This window comes from Nomascus leucogenys, chromosome 16 (genome assembly GCF_006542625.1).
Source record: "Nomascus leucogenys isolate Asia chromosome 16, Asia_NLE_v1, whole genome shotgun sequence".
NCBI classification, from domain to species: Eukaryota; Metazoa; Chordata; class Mammalia; order Primates; family Hylobatidae; genus Nomascus; species Nomascus leucogenys.
In genome coordinates this window covers 11,102,568-11,125,212 of record NC_044396.1, presented here as the reverse complement: position 1 = coordinate 11,125,212, position 22,645 = coordinate 11,102,568, and the positions used below count along the sequence as shown (strand labels likewise).

The 22,645-nt window shown below is 37.2% G+C and overlaps 1 protein-coding gene and 1 long non-coding RNA gene across 2 annotated transcripts in view; one reads left to right on the top strand and one right to left on the bottom strand.

The window, feature by feature from the left end:
- Positions 1 to 22,645, bottom strand: part of LOC115830693 — a 518,787-nt gene that overhangs the window by 4,229 nt on the left and 491,913 nt on the right. The window lies entirely within an intron of this gene.
- The window catches only part of CPQ (carboxypeptidase Q), a 531,872-nt gene that overhangs the window by 326,401 nt on the left and 182,826 nt on the right, over positions 1 to 22,645 (top strand). Inside the window, exon 5 of the mRNA XM_003268337.3 lies at positions 9,797 to 9,908. Within this exon, the coding sequence (XP_003268385.1) occupies positions 9,797 to 9,908 (112 nt within the window). The remainder of the gene's footprint in view (positions 1 to 9,796; positions 9,909 to 22,645) is intronic.

Sequence of the window (22,645 nt, the reverse complement as noted above, 5' to 3'; positions counted from 1 at the left end):
ATTTTTGCAATCTACTCATCTGACAAAGGGCTAATATCCAGAATCTACAATGAATTCTGTTACATTTTTAAAATAATTATTTCTTATGGACTCTTAGTCTAAGCTAATTTTTATTTGTTCTCTCCAGCAGGTCTATCTTTATAACATTCAACCTCCCCCTACTCCTTATCCTTGGAGTTCACTTTTATGGGGACAAAAGATGAGTTTTCTATGCTTTGTAAAGCATGATTATGCTTCATGTTTTGGAATTAGAAGAAATCATTTTCGGACCATTCTTTTTGAGTTGTGATCTGCAAACATTATAAGGTTAATCAGCATTTTAGCTTATTAGTGGCCCTTGATTCTTACGAAACTAAGATAATTCTCTTTTTCATGCAGATGTGATATTTGACTACGAATATTGAAGTTAAGCTTCAATCCATTATGTTGTAAATGGAAAAGAAGAGTTTTTCATTTTAGGTATATATACATAATACATATATTCTTTTCCTTGGCTCTCATTGTGTTTATATTAGGTGCAGAACTATTTAACATGTCTATTCTGGCATTTTTCCTCCAAGATATGTAAATTCTAATAAAAAATAAGACAAGATCAGGGAATGGGGATAATAGTATTCTTTTAAACAAGGATGCAAGAAAATGAAATGTTTAATTTTTGCAACATCTCCTTTCTAAAACAAAATATACTGATGGAAATTTGGCTTGTTTCCTAGAGTCTCAACACAGGGGTTATTAACTTCGATGGCCGGGCTAGTACTATGTGAGGTGGAGTATGATAAAAGGATTAAAAGCTAGGAGGTACTGTGCTTGGATAGCAACTGGATGCTTGTGCAGGCATGGAGCCTTTCAATGTAAAGTTGGCTCCTTGACACTCTGTCCTGAAGCTTGAGCTGATTTTTAACATCATTAAAAATCAGATCATTGAGAAGTCTTCTTTTAGGGATGTCTGTAACATTTTTTGACTGTCTTATGTTTAAGCTAGAATTTAAGCATCCAAATAAAAGTTGTTCTCAGGTGTCATCATCATAGGAAGCCATTCAGCTACCCTAAAGTTCACTAAAAAGTCTTGGAACTTGAGATGATTGACTTCTGACTCCTCACTGTCAGTGTGGTCCAGGGACATGGCAGGCAGGAGCCAACTGCTTAAGGTAGAAATGCTTTGAGTAACTTTCATTTAAACTGCACAGACTATCATGGCTGGGTATTTTTCAAAGCTACGTAGGGTTTTGGAATTTTAGAAACCATTAGGGGCTGAGAAGAATCTGTCAGCTTATAGATCTAAATGTTCAAAATTTAAGTTAAAGCCTGTTTCTTTTGGTAGGAAGCACCTTGACTCCCATTTTTTATAATGGAAGATTGATGATATCTCTATTAGCTTGTTTAAACTGAACCATAAAAGAGTCTGTAGGAGGCCAGGTACAGTGGCTCATTCCCTTAATCTCAGCACTTTGGGAGGCTGAGGCGGGCAGATCACTTGAAGTCAGGAGTTCCAGACCAGGCCAACATGGCGAAAACCAGTCTCTACTGAAAGTACAAAAATCAGCCAGGCGTGGTGGCACGTGCCTGTAATCCCAGCTACTCAGGAGGGTGAGGCATGAGAATCACTTGAACCTGGGAGACAGAGGTTGCTGTGAGCCAAGATCACACCTCTGCACTCCAGCCTGGGTGACGGAGTGAAACTGTGTCTCAAAAAAACAAAAAAAAGTCCGTAGGGTACCAAATGCTTTTTTTTTTGGAGACAGGATCTGGCTCTGTGGTACATACTGGAGTGCAGTGGTGTGTTCATGGCTCACTGTAGCCACAGTCTTCTGGACTCAAGTATCCTCCTACCTCAGTCTACCTTCCCCTCTCCAGTAGCTGGGACTATAGGCATGCACCACTACACCCGGCTATTTTTTTTTTTTTTCCTATAGAGATGAGGTCTCACTACATTGCACAGGCTGGTCTTGAACTCTTGGCCTCAAATGATCCTCCCTCCTTGACCTCCCAAAGTGCTCAGATTACATGTGTGAGCCACCATGCTTGGCCTTCTTCTTCTTTTTTAAAATCCTACCCACTTAGCATGACAAAGACCTGGGACATAATGGTAAGTGAATAGTTGTAAGGAATGAGAAGTTCTAGCTGTGCACTGTACCATGCTTGGATTTGATTATGGGAAAGATGATCAATATTAACATAGAAGTTACCTAAACTCTCTGCATCTTTTCCCTTACCTCAGGAAGTTCGAATACAATGTTGTAATTCAGCTCTTCTACTCTTCCTGTCCTCTCAAATGAGACAACTTATACTGTGGTTGCTGAGGCTAAATAGAGGAGGAATTCAAATACATGGTTCTTCTACTTAAGAGAAGATCATCTCCAGTTGCATCTAATCATGACTTCTGGATGCAATCCAGTTGCCTCCATTTCATGAGAATGATTTCCTTCCATAGACATTCTCTGCTGTTCCCCTATCGTCAAATCAATGTTTAATCAATTCCAGCCATTTCTTGCAAATCCACTGCAATCACATTTTATAAATCTACCTAGTGCTTGGTTTTCATGCGCCACAGATAAATTAGGTCCTTCTTGTTTTATCCGGAGCTATCAGTCTAGTAACATGCTCACAGCATGCAACCAGGAATAGGCATGATCTCCTTTTTGTGAGTCTAATCTGAGTGTCCTTTACAAGTAAGAGGGGATAGTCGGGGAGTGGAAACAGCTCTTTTCAGGACCAGCTGGGTGATCCATGAGCATTTGAACAGATGGCCCATTTTTGTGGGAAAGGATTCTGTATCCTACAAGCTAACACCCAACAGCTTCACTGAAAAAAAAAAAAAAAAGCTTGAAGATAAGAAATCAATTCAAGAGGAACTCACATGTTTGCTGTGTTGCCTGTGAACACACCCTGTATGTCAAGAGCTTAGCTTTATTCTGTAGACCACCTAGTCAGAATCACTGGGGAGGAAAATATTTGTTCAAACATAGTCCCTTTTGTCTGTGCTGGGCAATAGCACAATACATTCAGCAACTGCCCTCTGAAAGCCAAGGCTTTGTCTCCAGTGGGGATTATGAAAACATGGATTTCTTGAGAAATGCCTGCCCACCTGTGTTTAGATTTTAAATTTTAGGAAGATGCTTGACAGCCAGAAAAGAGATGCTCAGGGAAAAGTCTGTTGAGATTATAGAGACTTTTTGAAAGACCATTACCTCCTTTAAAATGATTAGAAGAGGAATTCTTGAAAACTCTCATGGAATATTGTATTAGATGTAACCTTGAAAGGTTTTATTTATCCCTTCTCTTTTAGCTGTCTAAGGCCTCAGAATGTAGTCTATTTTAGAAACTCTCCAAGGAAGGAAATTTTTCATAACCTTTCCCCTGTTAGTCATTTTTTTTTTAACTTCAACAAAAGCCTGCATCAGAAGATGCTTGCTCGCTTACATGACCCTAATGCTCACTGCTGCAGTCCAAGCCTGGCTTCCTTTGCGCTTTCTTCTGTTGTTCATATTCTTCACAGTGGGACCTGTCTTAGCTGAAGCCCATTATTAGGTCACTCCTTGGCCTCTTCTCTAAGGCTTAATAATTATTTTTTTTCTCCTTTTTTGGTACGTCATATTTTTTCAACCATTTAATGATTTTTGTTGTTGAAAATTTGGGGATTTCCTGTGTCTGGAAATGCATTAGGCCTCAAACTTTGTACCCCTAAGACTTTTCCTGCTACCTTTTAAAAGACACCAAGTCAAATTAAGACTAGGAGAAGAAAGCTGCTGCAATTTTAAAAAAATCACAAAAGCCAAAAAAAAAAAAAAAAAAAAAAACAAGTAGCTGTCTTTCTGGTTTTTGATTGAGCAAGATGTTTGTATAATGAAGCATACTTTATTGTCAGATGGGCCTGTTGTTTACTGACAATTGACCAACATGAATGTGGTCAGGTTTAGATGAATATCTGTACAACTCACATATTTTTTAATGAAGAGAGTTAAAAGCTAAGCATGCCAAGAAAATAAGTATGACTCAAAAGTGGCCCTTTCTTAGCATATTGGATGTATTGTAGCTTCTAGTTACCAAGGGCCTTTGAAGATGACTGGGCCATTATTTTAATACTTTTTAGTATGCTTCTGGATTCAATTATTGCAGATTTTTACAATTATATTTGATCTCTAGTTAGTTTTTAAGGAGGACACTATCTTTGTCAGGTTTTAATGTCAGGATTGTGATAGCTTTGTAAGTAAATGTAGACATTTTCTATACTTTTTCTTTGCTTTAGAACAGTTGAAATAGAGCAAGATCAATCTGACATCTAATGTTTGGTCGAACTCACTTCTAAAACTGTCTGAGCCCCTTGACTTTCAAAAGTAGGTTTTTGACAATTCTTGCTGTAGTTTAACATATCACACATATGGAAGGCTTTATTTATCTATGTTCAATCTAGAGAATAGTAATGGAAGGATTACACATGTTCTCACCACTGAGTTGCAGAAACAGAACACTATCAGTGTCTTTGAAGGTCACTGTGTTCCCGCACCTGATCACCTCCTCCTGTCTGCCCTAACTCCCATTTGACATAAACACAATGCTAACTTTGGTATACTATTGCTTTTCTTTTCTTCATAGTTATACCATCTTTGTATGTATTACTGAAGATCATATTATTTAGTTTAGTTGAAATTTACATTACAGAATCATAATCTTCTTCTTTTGTCTTCTTTGGGTTTTTGTTTTTTGTTGCCTATTTTTGTTTTGAGATTCACTTATATTTAATAATGCATCACTAGGTCATTTTCGGTTTACTTTACTACTTTGTCATAGTCCATTGTGTGACTATTTCACAATGTATCGATTCTACTGATGATGGACATTTGTGTGTTTTCAGTTTGAGAACTTCTGAATGTGTCTGTATGACCATTTTGGTCCATGTCTCCTGGTATTAGAATTCCTCTAATGTTTACACCAAGAGTGGAATTGTTGGATTGTGGAATGCACATATGTTCAACTTTATAAGGATATGTCCAATTGTTTTCCCTTAGTGATTTTAATAATTTCCTGCTTCTACCAGGAGGGGATAAGAATTCCTATTGCTCAGCCTCCTTGCCAAGATCTCATTTGTGTGATTTTAAATTTTTTGACAGATAGTTGTAAAGTGGTATCTTTTTAAGGATTTAATTTACATTTATATTTCCCCGATTGGTAATGAAATTGGTCACCTTTTCAAATGCTTGCTGTCCATTCATAATCTCTTTTCTTTGAAATGCCTCTTTATGTGTTTTGCCTATTTGCTTTTTGGGTTTCTTGTCTTTTTTTATTGATTTGTAAGAATTCTTTATCCATTTTGAATATAAATCATTTTGAGTTATATATATTGTAAATGTCTTCTTCTAATTTCTAGCAACTCCTCTCATTCTATGATTTCTCTTGATGAACATAAAGGCTTCATTTTATGATAGTTAAATTTATACATCTACTATTCATGCTTTGAATTTTTATTCTATTTTAAAATCTCCACACTGAAGATATAAAGATATTTTTCTCTTTTGCACTTAAAACTATCATTATATTGTGTTTATTTATTTTCCATCTTCCCACCAGAATCTAAATTCAATTAAGGCTAGAATATTTGCTTGTTTTATTCATTTTGGTATCTCTAGCACATAGTGGGAATTCAATAAAAATTGTTGAAGGAAACCATGACTGAATGCCAGAGAGCAGAAATTTTCTTCAATATCTTGCATTAGCTCATTTTCCTAAGAATACACATCCTCTGAGGCTATTTCCTCTACCTAGTCCTGCCATATTTTTCATATGTCTCATTTTCATCTCATAATCAGGTGGATCCATTTGGACTTGGTTCTTCATATGCACCAGTAACAGAGGGGCTTGTCCTCAGGCTGCTCTCTGCACATCTTTGATTTCATCCATCTCCACTCTCAGACCCACAGCTGGCCTGCGGGTGGATGTATGCCGTTGCCATTCTGGTTCCTTCTAGCAGGCTTTCATCCGGTGCATTTCTGTTCGACTGCGGTGTATTCTTCCCCTATTCCCAAGGCCCTCATTCCCAAGGTAGTCAGGGCTAATTTAGTCTGCCTCACAAATAACAAACCCTACATTTCGAAGAGCTAGAGTTCCCATTCTGCCTTTCTAGTTGTTTTGTTACAGCTGCTATTGCTATTGTTGTTTTCAGAGTAATTTTTTTACTCTATACTGCATTTGGAAGAGACGGTGGTGAAAAGGAAGTTCAGGGAAGGAAATGGTCAGTGCCTTCAATGCCTCAGGACGCAGAACACCAGGGGTAGATGGGCAGGTGCCCACTTCTCTGTTGATTCTAGGCCATGCTTTTGCTCAAAGGAATCTGGATCTGGCAACAGAGGCAGTGAAGGGACTGTGCATTTTCCTAACATTTATCAGGTGATATTTTTCATGAAACTTCAGTTTACTGCATTTCTGGGTAGTCTGTTTTTGTTTTGTTTGTCAAAATCAGATCCAAGTTTATTATAACTAATGTTCTTTTATGCCTGACCCTGACATAAGGGAGATTTTCAGTAGCCTTGTGCATTGGGATATTTTTCTGGATTATCTTTTGTGAGGTGACATTAAGGAATGCTAGCCACATTCCATTTTGAGTGAAACCTCCTGCACTGCTATTTTCTAAGTGTATGCAGAAGCCCTTATATTTGGAAAATTCAAGTTCATTCAAATTGCTACTGAATTAGAAGTAGCTTTTTGTCATTACCTAGTTTTAAATCAATAGATATTAAAATTACTACTACTATTTCATTGTTGCCCCAGTTTTTTTCTGATTAAAAAAATATACTAAAACAAGCTCTCATAATCCAGAGAATATGTAATCATTCTTCTATAGCACTATACCAAAGACCTTATCCTGTGGGATATTGCTTAGTTTCCTATCATTCAAAAACCATCTTTCCAATTTTTTAACTACTAGTTTAAGTAACATTTTAGTAGATTACAGAATGGAGGAAAGATAAAGAAGTATGATCGTAAACAACCTCAATTATTCTGAAAGAAATCTGAAGGATAAAATAACAGCTTCCTTGACTTTATTGCTCCTATGTATTATCTGAGAAAAAGTTTACTGAAGCACGTTTTGACACTTTTAATCCACTGGAACGTCATTGGGAAAATGTTCTGAGAGTCATGAGAATGTTGACTAATTGGGCTGTTTGTCCCACATGGGATTACACCACTACTTTCTGAATCAGAAATTCCTGCTATTGCAACATGAATTATTCTTTATTCTTTATTTTTCCCCCTTAGAAACAATCCATTTGGGTTCATTACATAGCCATTTGTTAGTTTGGGGGATTGTGCTTGTTTGTAACTACAATGAAGTCATACTAGATTGGGTCTGTATGTAAGTCAGTGGGAGATCCTGCAGCTGCTCAGTGAATCATTCAGTGCAAAGCGTCACCCTAATATTTTAACCCCAAAGTCCTGCTTTCCCAAAGTCATGGGCAATATTTATTTTAATCATCAAGAAGATTGGTTCAACTTTGGTTTACTTAGTACATGTTGCACATACATGTCAATCTGTAAAACTTTAAAAAAAAATTATATTGAAATATAATATTCTCAGAGAAAGTGCACGAATCCTAAGTGTATATGGTGAACTTTTACAAACTGAGTACACCTGTGTAACTGCTACCCAGATCAGAAAACAGAACATGACCAGCACCCCAAAAGGTTTCCTATACCCCCTTTTTGTCACTAACTCTCCTCACCAAGGGTAATCACTCTCCTGTTTTGCGTGTTTTTATACTTTATATAAATGGAATTATACATCATGTGTTATTTTGTATCTGGCTTCTTTCATTCTTCATTATGTTTATGAGACTCATACAAATTTATCATGAATTGTGTTTTTTCATTTTCCATTTCTACCTTATTGCTATGGAGTGTCCTATTGATAAATACAACACAATTTATTCATTCTATTGTCAGCAGACATTTGATGAGTTTCCTTTTTTTTTTTTTTAGGAGGGTTAGGCCTATTATGAATACTCTGTTATGAACATTCCAGTACATCTTTTTTCATTAAAGTATACACACAGACACACACACACACACACACACACACACACACACACACACACACACACACAAGTCATGTTGGATATATAACGAGGAGTAGAATTGCTGGGTCATAGTTTTGTGCACGTTCAGATTTAATAGATAAGCCAGTTTTTCCAGGTGGTTGAATGTACTTACACTAGCAATGTACAAGAGTTCCAGTTGCTCTATCTCCTCACCAATATTTGGCATATTTTGTCTTTTTCATTTTAGCCATCCGGTTCGATATGTATTGAATGTGGTTTAATTTATATTTCCCTAATGATAATGAAGCTGAGTATCTTTTTATATAATTATTAGCAGTTTGCATATCTTTCTTTGTGAGTTCTCTGTTCATATATGTATATATATATATGCTGAATATTTTCTGTTTTTCTGTGGGTTACCTTTTCACTCTCTTAACGCGGTCTTTTGATGACTAGATATTCCTAATTTTAAAAAAAACTCTCACATATTAAAGATCTTAGTAAATATTTAGAAAATTGTTAACCAATGTGTGAGGATCTCAGTAGTGACATGTTTAACTCAAAACATAATTTATTATTTTTTTCTTTTATGGTTTATAATTTTTGTGTCCAGTTTAAGATATCTTTGCCTACTTCAAATTGGCAAAGTTATTCTATGCCTTCCTCTAAAATCTGTATTTAGATATGTAATTCATTTGACGACATATTTGTATGTTTTATAATGATCAAGATACATTTTTTAAACCAATATTCTATATACCCCAGCATCACTTTACTTGGTTTATAACTTGTCTGAAATTTGTCCACAAAATTTAGTTTCAGTGAATTTTTTTATATTTTCTTAGAATTACTAATACTTCCTAACAAGAATTTTAAAACCGTGATGATTTAAAATGTGTATTATAATTTCTAGATTTATTTAATACTAATGTCAGTTGAAAATTCCCTTAAAAGTTCTCCTGTTCAATTGGATCTAGTTTTGAAATCCAGCTATTTATTTATTAAACATCAATCTATAATGCATAAAACAATTTTTTAAATAAATTATTGTTCTCATTTTCTCATTTAAATCAATTCAACACGTTTATTACGTTTCTTCTAGAATTTGGGACAATTAAGAATGTTGTTGAAGTTTCAAGCTTCATTTTTATGTCATTTAGGTTTTAAGCCATATAATAAACTTATCAAATATCTGTCAGTAATAAGCCAATTTCTTTTTTTTTTTCTTTTGAGATGGAGTCTTGCTCTGCCGCCCAGGCTGGAGTGCAGTGGCGCAATCTCAGCTCTCTGCAAGCTCCACCTCCCGAGTTCACACAATTCTCCTGCCTCAGCCTCCCAAGTAGCTGGGACTACAGGCACCCGCCACCACGCCCAGCTAATTTTTTATATTTTTAGTAGAGAGGGGGTTTCACTGTGTTAGCCAGGATGGTCTTGATCTCTGTGATCTGCCCGCCTTGGCCTCCCAAAGTGCTGGAATTACAGGCGTGAGCCACCATGCCTGGCCAAGCCAATTTCTTTAGTAGTCAAAATTATATTAATAAAGGTACAAAGTGAGGATTTTTATTACTATTAGGATAGACTTAGACCCCTTATATAATTCCTCAATACCAAGTTTTCCACTAATAATGACACATATCTTTAAAGACATAAAAATAGGAAAGAAAATATAAAGGTTTCATTTTTATATTTTGAATACCGATAAATGTTTACTCTTTGATGTCATTTTTGCTTAGTTTTATTTTTTGTCTTTTTATTATTTGTTCTAGGTTGTACTGGTCAGTGGACATCTGGACAGCTGGGATGTTGGGCAGGGTGCCATGGATGATGGCGGTGGAGCCTTTATATCATGGGAAGCACTCTCACTTATTAAGGATCTTGGTAAATATTTAGAAAATGGTTAACTAATGTGTGAGGATCTCAGTAGTGACATGTTTAACTCAAAACACAAAATACTTAACAGATTAGTTACTATGGTATGTTCAAAGATCCTCTTGAGGTCAGCTGATTCCCAGAAAAGAAACAACTTATCCTCTTAAAGAAATTTTTATTCATGTGTACGCCAGACATCTAAAGTGTCAAATGTTATTATCAGCCACTGGGGAAAATGAACAAGCAAATAAAACTGAAGCAAATGTAACCACACCAGCTAAAGAATATGCAAGGAAAATATGACGAAATGCAAAGAAAAATCAGCAGCACCTCCTACTTCCTTTCCCTTATTCATCTTAACACATTAGCAGACTATTAGGACAATGGATAAAGGCTGGTCATCTTTCCATCATAGAAATAAAAGAGTAACCTAGGATAGAAAGAATGATTTCCATAGCCACAATAAAGAATCCAGGCAGATAATTTTTTGTTGCAATGTCTGTCCCATGCATGATAGGATGTTTTGCAGCATCCCTGACCTCTTCCCACTAGAAACCAGTAGCACCCTCCCCTAACCTCAAGTTATGATAACAAAAATGTCTCCAGACTTTGCCAGATGTCCCCTGGGGGGCCAGGGGAAGCAGTTGCCCCATTTTGAGAACCACTAATATAAACTAATAAAAATATCTAGGTAACCTGAATACAGGGTCATTTTGTTAAAGAAAACAAACTAATTGGAAATCTTACATTGTATATATGCTTTTACCACAATTACTATACATGACAGAGAATATTTTGACCACCTACTTTGCTTTTTATAAAGCATTTTGTAAAAGCTGGGCACATAGGTTTAAAGCATGTCCTCTGTTCTTAAGGCTCTTAGAATGGAGTGGGTAACCTTCACACATACATACACACATAGTTATCAATATAGACATAATTTCAACATCTAATTTTAGAATTGGGGAAGGTTTGAGAGAGAAGTTATCCAGCAAATAAAACTGAAAATCACACATTCCTTCACAGAAAATCTGGGAGTTGCTATGTTAATTCTCTTCTCCTCTTCTCTTAAAAATATTCCCTTGGCTATCTCTTCTTTCTGTTTCTCGTATCATTCCAGAAAGAAGTGGGTTCTAGAGGAAAGCAGGAAAAAGTCAAACATTTTTCCTCTTCAAAAAGCACCGATAATGATTTGGGACATTAATTTTATTTCAGTATGTTCAACCAGCTTGATTGGAAGCACAGTGGTAGAGTAAAAAGAGAAACTTTCTTTTTTTTTTTTGCCTTTTCAATACTAGATGAATTCTCTTTGCCATCTTCATTTTTTTTATTTTTTAATTTTTTTTATTTATTTTATTTTATTATTATACTTTAGGTTTTAGGGTACATGTGCACAATGTGCAGGTTTGTTACATATGTATCCATGTGCCATGTTGTTTTGCTGCACCCATTAACTCGTCATTTAGCATTAGGTATATCTCCTAATGCTGTCCCTCCCCCCTCCCCCCACCCCACAACAGTCCCTGGAGTGTGATGTTCCCCTTCCTGTGTCCATGAGTTCTCGTTGTTCAATTCCCACCTATGAGTGAGAACATGCGGTGTTTGGTTTTTTGTCCTTGCGATAGTTTACTGAGAATGATGTTTTCCAGTTTCATCCATGTCCCTACAAAGGACATGAACTCATCATTTTTTATGGCTGCATACAGAAACTTTCTTTAGACCCATTTGAATTGGACTTTAGGTCACTTTACTACATTTTGGGCCTTGAGCAAGTCATTTGAATGCTCTGGACTTCATTTTTCTCATCTGTATTCAACTGTAAGCTTCAGAGTATTTCATTTGCTCTAGATTGGAATAAAAATTGTATCTTCTTTAAGCTTTGAATCTTACTTCTTTGGTATTCGGCATGGGACCTTAAATCACTGTTAATTGAATTGAATTCAGTTGCATGGACAAATGTTAAATACCATGCAAAAGTGAATTGAGTATCTTTTACCAGTTCTCAAAGTACATCGACTTCAGTTGCTTTTGATAGCTAGTGACCAGTCTCTTTAATTTGGGACTCAAATCTTCAAAAGATTTCTGAAAGTCTATGTAAAGATATGAATATAACTCTAAAATAAAGAGTAATATTTCTTTTGAGTAGGCGTTATGAGGCACCATAGTATACTGTTAAAAACGTAGGATTCTGGAGCCAGACTGCCAGAGTTCAAATCTCAGCTCTGCAGTCTCCTAGGTGTGTGGCCTTAGGCAAGTTACTTTGCCTCTGTGTGCCTCAATTTTCTCATCTGTGAAATGGGATAATAATAGTTCCTATCTCATAAAGTTGCTTTGAAAATTAAATAAGCTATTCATGGAGTATACTTAGAACATGGGCTGGCCCAACCCAAGTTATCAATAAATGTTAACTTTTATAACTTAATAAGCATGATTCTGACAGTACCATGTTTTTAATATAAGAGAAGATGATAATTTAGTTTACCTTTATCCCCATTAGTGATTACTTTGCCTCCTAACTTAGTATATTAGCTATACTAATGTAACTTTAGGGCCAGTTGCTAACGTATCCCTAAAATATCCTTTCCTTTTTCTACTTAAGTCACCATCCCTTGTACGATAGAAACCCAGTGACCCCTCCACTTTTTTTCATTTCATACTAAATTTTTGGGAGTCTTAAATTTCTCCTGGTCATTTCTATATCCTGCTTATGTTTAATGCCCAGTATCTACTCTGCACCTCACTTTCCATGATTGCACCCATTGAGTCTTACTCTTTAATTTTGAAATTGTGGATTTCTATTTGTAGATTGCCTAAGTATTTTAACATAAAGAGCTAGGTTCAGCATGTGATGTATGAATTCTGGATGAAAATTTCTGATATACATGAACTAGAAATATGGCCTTGGGCTTGAGGCCAAGAAATAGGTTCATAATTATATTACTTAATTACATGGAATCCAATCTGTTTAATTGGTAAAATGTGAAAGCTCTGTGGCAATCTCTTTTTCCAAGAAAAATGAAACTCCTTTTGGATGCTATTCCTTGGACGATGTGTCATGCAGCATGTCAGAGTCCCTCAGTGGAGCTTGTTAACTTGAAGAGTTGGTCCAGTGGGATCTCTGATATTTGGAAATATTTTTCTAAGATTCATCCTTCTGGTATCTTCTTCTTTGTCTTCCCCTCTCACCACTCTTATAGATTCACTTTTTTGCTAAAGCCTTCAGCTTAAATTATATTCAATTAATCTAACAGAAGAGTTATTTGTGCTTTGTAAATATAATCAGTCTTTCCTGAGTAACTGTCTACAGAAGGCTATTTGCTGTGAAACGTCGTTGAATACTTTTCTGTGTTTGTGGTTTACTGGACTTGAAACTGTTTATTTGAAATGTTATTTCCTGGAATGTTCTGGTGTCAGTGGACAAAGCCTATGGCCAGTGATGCTCCAAAATGCTCATTTGGCACTTAGAAAATAAACTACCATCCATCCCAAATTCTTCCAACTGTATCATTTTCTATGAAGTTAGAATTTTGTGTTTTCAGGTCTAAAGAAATGAAAGATATGAGAATTAACAGTATTACCTGGTTGTTGGAGTGTGGAATATATAAGAAACATTTTTCCAGAAAAAATGTAAATGTTGAGCCTCCTGACTGTGATTACTATAGAGCTTGAAAGTCTATGTCTTAGAAAAATATTTTATTGGTATGTTTCTTCATTCATTTACTCAACAAATACTTGTGCATTGACTGCTGGTTCATGTATCAGATGCCTTGCACTAGAGAGGAAAGAGAAATGGCCCTTTAAGTCCTTGAAGTAGGAGAGACATTTAATTCAAAAATTGCAATGAAATTGTGGTAAGTTCTCTGAATGTAGGATGTACAAATTACTTTGGGCACCTGGTAAAGAGACGGACCAACATGGCTTGGCTGGGTCTGAGCAACTTCACTAAGATGTTATTTGAACTTTCTTTTATAAAGATGAATAGAAATTCCTGAGGCGAACGGTGCAGAATGAAGTATTCCCAGCAGAGTACAGAGCTTCCAGTTCTGCGCGTCATTAAAAATGAGAAGAAAATTGTTGACAGTAGCAGTCTTGGGATTATAGGGGGAGACAGGGGTTGTGGAATTACAGGAGAGGTTCACTTTTTACCTGATATATTTATATAATGTTAGATTTTTGTGTAATAAGTATGTGTTACTGCAGTAATCAAGAAAAAGCCATCAAATACTCCTCTACCCCCACTCCCAAAAAAGAAATTAAAAAGAAAAGAAAGTTTTGGTATTGTCATTATCATAAACACCCTGTTAACAGAAACAACACTGCAGAGGTAAGGAGTTGGAAGAGTTGTCCAGGAGTCACCAACCCTCCCTGGCCCAGAATACAACCATGAAGACAGCCAAAGGCATGCCAGGGCTTTGATGCAAGTTCCACTGTAGCTAGAGCTTTATGCAGCCATTTCCAATGCAGTGGGTTCTCTCTTAGAAATGGGGACCCATCTGGGAAGAAGGTTTTCTTCCCTAAGACTCTGGTCAAGTCTGTCTTGGAAAAGCCCCAGGAAATGTAATTCAGAGTAACAGAGAAGAAAATGAACAGCCTCCAGTGAAATGGAAGCCTAAAGGGCAGAGCTAGAGATGGCTGGTGTCCTGAAACGAATCTCGGACTAGCTCAGACCTACAAAAGATATCTCCTTTGGAAAGGACCTCCCCACTGGGTTTAGCCGTACCACTGGGTATAATAAAATTATTGAGAGCTAGCATTGACTGAGGATTACTATTTTAAGCATTGTGCTAAGCACTCCACTAAGTACATATTCTCCTTTATTCCTGAAAATAAACCCAAGCAGTAGGTAACTTGTGTTATATTCATTTTACAGAAGAGGAAACCAAAGCAGAGAAAAGCTAAGTACCTTGCCCAAGGTCACCAGCTATTATGTGAAAAATTTAAATCTAGGCAGCCTGACGCCATGCCCAACACTCTTAAGTACGTTATAATATTGTTTTAATGGAACAACACTCCCAGTCTGTTTCTAGGAACACTCATCCTCAGGATAAAAAGAGATATTATAAAGAAAGGGAGGAAAAGTGTCCTATGGTCAGATAGGTTTGGGAACTCCCTCTTGGTAATTTCTTTATCTGTAAATAACATTTGTTGGGAGAGTACTCTGTGGGTATAGTGTACTTTGGAACACAATGCCCTGCGGCATTTTTTGAGGTGGCAGAACTGAGTAAGAATACAAGAATCCTTACACAGATGCACTTCTGGAAGTAAGCACAAATAGCCTCGGATTTGTTTTCATTCTAGATTTTCTAGGCTACCTTTGGGAACTTGAGATTGCCAAAATATTGACAAGCTAGAACCATATGATGATTCCTTAATTGGCATGATGGAGCCTATTCTTGTGTTTCTCCCTGAAGAACATTTGTATCCACCCAAGTGCAAACTCTAGCCGACAACTAACTTTTTATCCACACTATCTGAGTCTATTTTATTCAAAATGAACATAGTATTATTGTAAATGTTTGAAATATGCTAATGACTCTTTCTGTCAGGTTTTTCTATGGCCCCAGATGAATCAGAATTTGGTAAGATTTTTATTTTCTAGAAGGAATTTTTATTTTAAAACATTCCATGAACTCTCCCTATTGCCATGTTGGATATGTTTTCTGCACAATTATTTGGGAACAAAGGAAGGGAGACAATGGCCCTGGGAAAGGTATCCTATTAAAATCACTGGTCCTCAATATGTTTAGCACATAATACATCTGCTTGTGAAGCTGTCCAGGAAATTAACTTGTTTTAAGTCTTAAATATTTCCCCCAACATTAAATTTTATTTTTATTAATTTAAATGTTAATGTGTAGATGCTGCTTGCATCTTTGGTTCTGAATTTTGGTCTTGATGTTTTATAATTGCACTTATTGAGGAAAGTACCTAAAACAGTAGAAGAATTAGAAACTTGAAGAAATTGTTTGTGAAGAAGGATTAAAATGGCAGATAGGAGGCAGGACTAGTTTGCAGCTCCCATTCTAACAGACAGAGCAGTGTTTGGAGACTCACATAGGGAACTTTTGCTCTAAGAACTACCTCAGGAACATACCAGGAAAGCTAAGAGAATCCACAGACCCTTTGAAGGAACTGGATCACTGCTGCAGGCTTCCTGAGATGTCAAAAAAACTATGAGTCTGTTTGCTTTCTCAAAGGAGAGGCTCATGGTCTGGGGCAAGTTCTCAGCCCTAGTTACCTGCTGCCTGGAAATAGATTTGGTGATGTTATGGGGGCACTGTGGGAGTGAGACCAGCCTTCAGGATTGCAGGCTGCATGGGAGCAGGGTAAGACCTGTGACTGCCAGCTTTCCTCCACCTCCCTGGCAACTTGTATGACTCAGTAGAGACAGCCATAATCCCCCTGGGAATATAACTCCATTGGACTGGGATCCACACCCTCATAGCCCACAGCAGCTGCAGCAAGCCCTGCCCAAGGAGAGGCTGAACTCAGACATGCCTACCCCTTCCCCCACCTGGTAGTCTTTCCCTACCTGCCCTGGTAGCCAAAGACAAAGGTCATAATCTTTTGGGAGCTCTATGGCCCTACCCATCACCTGAGAAACCACTTAACCAAGTGTTCCTAGGGCAACTAGGAACATAGCTGATGCACTCTTGTCAGTGCTACCTCCTGACTGGAGGCCAACCAACACAAAACCAACATTCTAAACAAAAACACAACCAAGAACCCTCATAGAGACCACTTCACTCCCCTGCTAATTCCATCAGAGCAGGTGCTGGCATCCATGGCTGCAAGACCTGAAGACAGATCACATCACAGGACTCTTTGCAGACACTCCCCAGTACCAGCCTAAAGCCCAGTAGCTCCTCTGGGTGGCTAGACCCAGAATAGCAAAAACAATCACTACAGTTCAGCTCTCAGGAAGCCCCATTCCTAGGGGAAGGGAAAGAACATCACATCAAGGGAGCATCCCGTGGGACAAAAGAATCTGATTAGCAGCCCTGAATCCCAGACCTTCCCTCTGACATAGTCTACCCAAATGAGAAGGAACCAGAAAAACATCTGGGTAATATGAGAAAACAAATTTCTTTTACATCCCCCAAAAGATGATACCAGTTCACCAGTGATGGATCCAAACCAAGATGAAATATCCGAATTGCCAGAAATAGAATTCAGAAGGTTGATTATTAAGTTAATCAAGGAGGCACCAGAGAAAGGTGAAGTCCAACTAAAAGAAATAAAAAATATGATATGGGATATGAAACAAAAAGTCTTCAGTGAAATAGCATAAATGTAAAACAATCACAACTTCTGGAAAGCAAGAAATGCAAAATGCACTGGAAAGTCTCAGCAATGGAATGGAACAAGCAGAAGAAAGAACTTCAGAGTTCAAAGACAAGGCTTTCAAATTAACCCAATCTGTCAAAGACAAAGAAAAAAGAATGAAAAAATTGAACAAAGCCTCCAAGAAGTTTGGGACTATGTTAAACATCCAAACCTAAAAATAATTGGTGTTCTCAAGGAAGAAGAAAAATCTAAAAGTCTGAAAAACATATTTGTTAGAATCATCAAGGAAAACTTCCCTGGCCTTCCTAGAGATCTAGACATCCAAATACAAGAAACCCAAAGAACTCCTGGGAAATCATTGCCAAAAGATCATCACCTAGGCACATAGTCATCAGGTTAACTAAAGTCAAGATAAAGGAAAGCATCTTAAGAGCTCTGAGGCAAAAGCATCAGGTAACCTATAAAGGAAAAACCCATCAGATTAACAGCCGATTTCTCAGCAGAAACCCTACAAGCTAGATGGGATTGGGGTCCTCTTTTTAGCATCCTTAAACAAAACAATTATCAGCCAAGAATTTTGTATCCAGCAAAACTAAGCTTCATAAATGAAGGAAAGATAGTCTTTTCCAGACAAACAAATGCCGAGAGAATTCACCACTACCGAGCCAGTACTACAAAAACTGCTAAAAGGAGCTCTAAATCTTGAAACAAATCCTTGAAATATACCAAAATAGGATCTCCTTAAAGCATAAATCTCACAGAACATTTGTAACAATAACACAATGAAAAAAAGGTAATCAGGCAACAAACAGCATGATGAATAAAATAGTACCTCACATGTCAATACTAACATTGATTGTAAATGGCCTAAATGCTCCACTTAAAAGATAACAGAATGACAGAATGGATAAGAATGCACCAACCAAGTTTCTGCTGTCTTCAGGAAACTACTCTCACACATAAGGACTCACATAAACTTAAGATGAAGAGGTGGAAAAAGATACTCCATGCAAATGGACACCAAAAGTGAGCAGGTGTAGCTATTCTTATATCAGAAAAAACAAACTTTAAATCAACAGCAGTTTAAAAAGACGAAGAGGGACATTATATAATGATAAAAGGACTAGTCCAACAGGAAAATATCACAATTCTAAATATGTGTGCACCTAACACTGGAGATCCCAAATTTATGAAACAATTACTATTAGACCTAAGTAGTGAGATAAACAGCAACACAATAATATGGGGGACTTTAATACACCACTGATAGCACTAAACAGGTCATCAGGACAGAAAGTCAACAAAGAAAAACTGTACCTAAATGATACCCTACAAGTGAACTTAACAGATATTTACATGACATTCTACCCAGCAACTGCAGAATATACATTCTGTTCATCAGCACATGGAACATTCTCCTAGACCATATGATAGGCCACAAAACAAGTCTCAGTAAATTTAAGAAAATCAAAATTATATCAAGTACTTTCTCAGACCACAGTGGAATAAAATTGGAAATCAACTCGAAGAGGAACCCTTAAAACCATGCAAATACATGGAAATTAAATAATCTGTTCTTTTTTTTTTTTTTTTGAGACGGAGTCTCGCTCTGTCACCCAGGCTGGAGTGCAGTGGCACGATCTCGGCTCACTGCAAGCTCCACCTCCCGGGTTCATGCCATTCTCCTGCCTCAGCCTCTCTGAGTAGCTGGGACTACAGGTGCCTGCCACCACGCCTGGCTAATTTTTTGTATTTTTTAGTAGAGACGGGGTTTCACAATGGTCTCGATCTCCTGACCTCGTGATCCACCCACCTTGGCTTCCCAAAGTGCTGGGATTACAAGCGTGAGCCACCGCGCCCGGCCCAATAATCTGTTCTTGAATGATCATTGGGTCAACAACGAAATCAAGATGGAAATTTAAAAATTTTTTGAACTGAATAATAATAGTGACACAGCCTATCAAAACCTCTGGGATACAGCAAAAGTGTTGCTAAGAGGAAAGTTCATAGCATTAAATGCCTAAACCAAAAATCTGAAAGAGAACCAATAGACAACCTAAGGTCATGCGTCATGGAACTGGAGAAACAAGAACAATCGAAACCCAAACCCAGCAGAAGAAAATGATGAAGATCAGAGCAGAACTAAATGAAATTTAAAAAGACAAAAGATAAATGAAACAAAAGCTGGTTCTTTGAAAAGATAAATAAGACAGATAGACCATTAAGGAGATTAACCAAGAAAAGAAGAGAGAAGATCCAAATAAGCTCAATTAGAAATGAAATGGGAGATATTACAACTGGTACCACAGAAATACAAAAGATTATTCAAGGATACTGTGAACACCTTTACACACATAAACTAGAAAACCTGGAGGATTCTGGATATTACCCCTTTGTCAGATGAGTAGGTTGCAAAAATTTTCTCCCAATCTGTAGGTTGCCTGTTCACTCTGATGGTAGTTTCTTTTGCTGTGCAGAAGCTCTTTAGTTTAATTAGATCCCATTTGTCAATTTTGGCTTTTGTTGCCATTGCTTTTGGTGTTTTAGACATGAAGTCCTTGCCCACGCCTATGTCCTGAATGGTATTGCCTAGGTTTTCTTGTAGGATTTTAATGGTTTTAGGTCTAACATTTAAGTCTTTAATCCATCTTGAATTAATTTTTGTATAAGGTGTAAGAAAGGGATCCAGTTTCAGCTTTCTACATATGGCTAGCCAGTTTCCCAGCACCATTTATTAAATAGGGAATCCTTTCCCCATTTCTTGTTTTTGTCAGGTTTGTCAAAGATCAGATAGTTGTAGATATGTGGCATCATTTCTGAGGGCCCTGTTCTGTTCCATTGATCTATATCTCTGTTGTGGTACCAGTACCACGGTGTTTTGGTTATTGTAGCCTTGTAGTATAGTTTGAAGTCAGGTAGTGTGATGCCTCCAGTTTTGTTCTTTTGGCTTAGGATTGACTTGGCGATGCGGGCTCTGTTTTGGTTCCATATGAACTTTAAAGTAGTTTTTTCCAATTCTGTGAAGAAAGTCATTGGTAGCTTGATGGGGATGGCATTGAATCTATAAATTACCTTGGGCAGTATGGCCATTTTCACAATATTGATTCTTCCTACCCATGAGCATGGAATGTTCTTCCATTTGTTTGTATCCTCTTTTATTTCATTGAGCAGTGGTTTGTAGTTCTCCTTGAAGAGGTCCTTCACATCCCTTGTAAGTTGGATTCCTAGGTATTTTATTCTCTTTGAAGCAATTGTGAATGGGAGTTCACTCATGATTTGGCTCTCTGTTTGTCTGTTATTGGTGTACAAGAATGCTTGTGATTTTTGTACTTGATTTTGTATCCTGAGACTTTGCTGAAGTTGCTAATCAGCTTAAGGAGATTTTGGGCTGAGACGATGGGGTTTTCTAGATATACAATCATGTCATCTGTAAACAGGGACAATTTGACTTCCTCTTTTCCTAATTGAATACCCTTTATTTCCTTCTCCTGCCTGATTGCCCTGGCCAGAAGTTCCAGCACTATGTTGAATAGGAGTGGTGAGAGAGGGCATCCCTGTCTTGTGCCAGTTTTCAGAGGGAATGCTTCCAGCAAATTTACAAGAAAAAAACAAACAACCCCATCAAAAAGTGGGCAAAGGACATGAACAGACACTTCTCAAAAGAAGACATTTATGCAGCCAAAAAACACATGAAGAAATGCTCATCATCACTGGCCATCAGAGAAATGCAAATCAAAACCACAGTGAGATACCATCTCACACCAGTTAGAATGGCCATCATTAAAAAAGCAGGAAACAACAGGTGCTGGAGAGGATGTGGAGAAATAGGAACACTTTTACACTGTTGGTGGGACTGTAAACTAGTTCAACCATTGTGGAAGTCAGTGTGGCGATTCCTCGGGGATCTAGAACTAGAAATACCATTTGACCCAGCCATCCCATTACTGGGTATATACCCAAAGGACTATAAATCATGCTGCTATAAAGACACATGCACACATATGTTTATTGCGGCACTATTCACAATAGCAAAGACTTGGAACCAACCCAAATGTCCAACAACGATAGACTGGATTAAGAAAATGTGGCACATATACACCATGGAATACTATGCAGCCATAAAAAATGATGAGTTCATGTCCTTTGTAGGGACATGGATGAAACTGGAAAACATCATTCTCAGTAAACTATCGTAAGGACAAAAAACCAAACACCGCATGTTCTCACTCATAGGTGGGAATTGAACAATGAGAACTCATGGACACAGGAAGGGGAACATCACACTCCGGGGACTGTTGTGGGGTTGGGGGAGGGGGGAGGGACAGCATTAGGAGATATACCTAATGCTAAATGACGAGTTAATGGGTGCAGGAAATCAACATGGCACATGGATACATATGTAACAAACCTGCACATTGTGCACATGTACCCTGAAACCTAAAGTATAATAAAAAAAAAAGAAAAAAAAAAAGAAAACCTGGAGGAGATGGATAAATTATTGGAAGTATACAACCCTCCTAGATTAAACCAAGAAGATACAGAATCTCTGAACAGACCAGTAACAGGCAGTGAGATTGAAATGGTAATAAAAAAAATTCCAAACAAAAAAAGTCCAAGACCAGACAGATTCATGGCTGAATTCTATCAGACGTTCAAAAAAGAATTGGTACCAATTCTACTATTTCAAAGGATAAGGAAATAGAGAATCATCCCTAACTCATTCTATGAAGCCAGTGTCACCCTAATACCAAAACCAAGGGAGGACGTAACAAAAAAAAAAAGAGAAAACTACAGACCAATATCCCTGATGAACATAGATGCTAAAATCCTCAACAAAATACTAGCAAACTGAATCCAACAGCATATCAAAAAGATACTTCACCATGATCAAGTGGGTTTCATACTAGGGATGCAAGGATGATTTAAGAGACATAAGTCAATAAATATGATACATCACATAAACAGAATTAAAAACAAAAATCACTTGATCATCTTAATAGATGCAGAAGAAGCATTGACAAAATCCAGCATCACTTTATGATTAAAACCCTGAGCAAAATCGGCATAGAAGGGACATACCTTGAGGTAATAATAGCCATCTACAACAAACCGATAGACAACATTATGCTGAATAGGGAAAGTTGAAAGCATTCCCCCTGAGAACTGGAACAAGACAAGGATTCCCATTTTCACCACTTCTATTTAACATAGAATTGGAAGTCCTAGCCAGAGTCATCAGACAAGAAAAAGATATCAAGCACATCCCAGTCAGTAAAGAGGAAGTCAAACTGTCACTGTTTGCTGATGATATGATTGTATATGTAGAAACCCTAAAGACTCATCCAAAAAGCTCCTAAAACTGGTAAATGAATTCAGCAAAGGTTCAGGATACAAAATTAATGTACATAAATCAGTAGCTCTTCTATATATCAACAGCAACCAAGCTGAGAATCAAATTA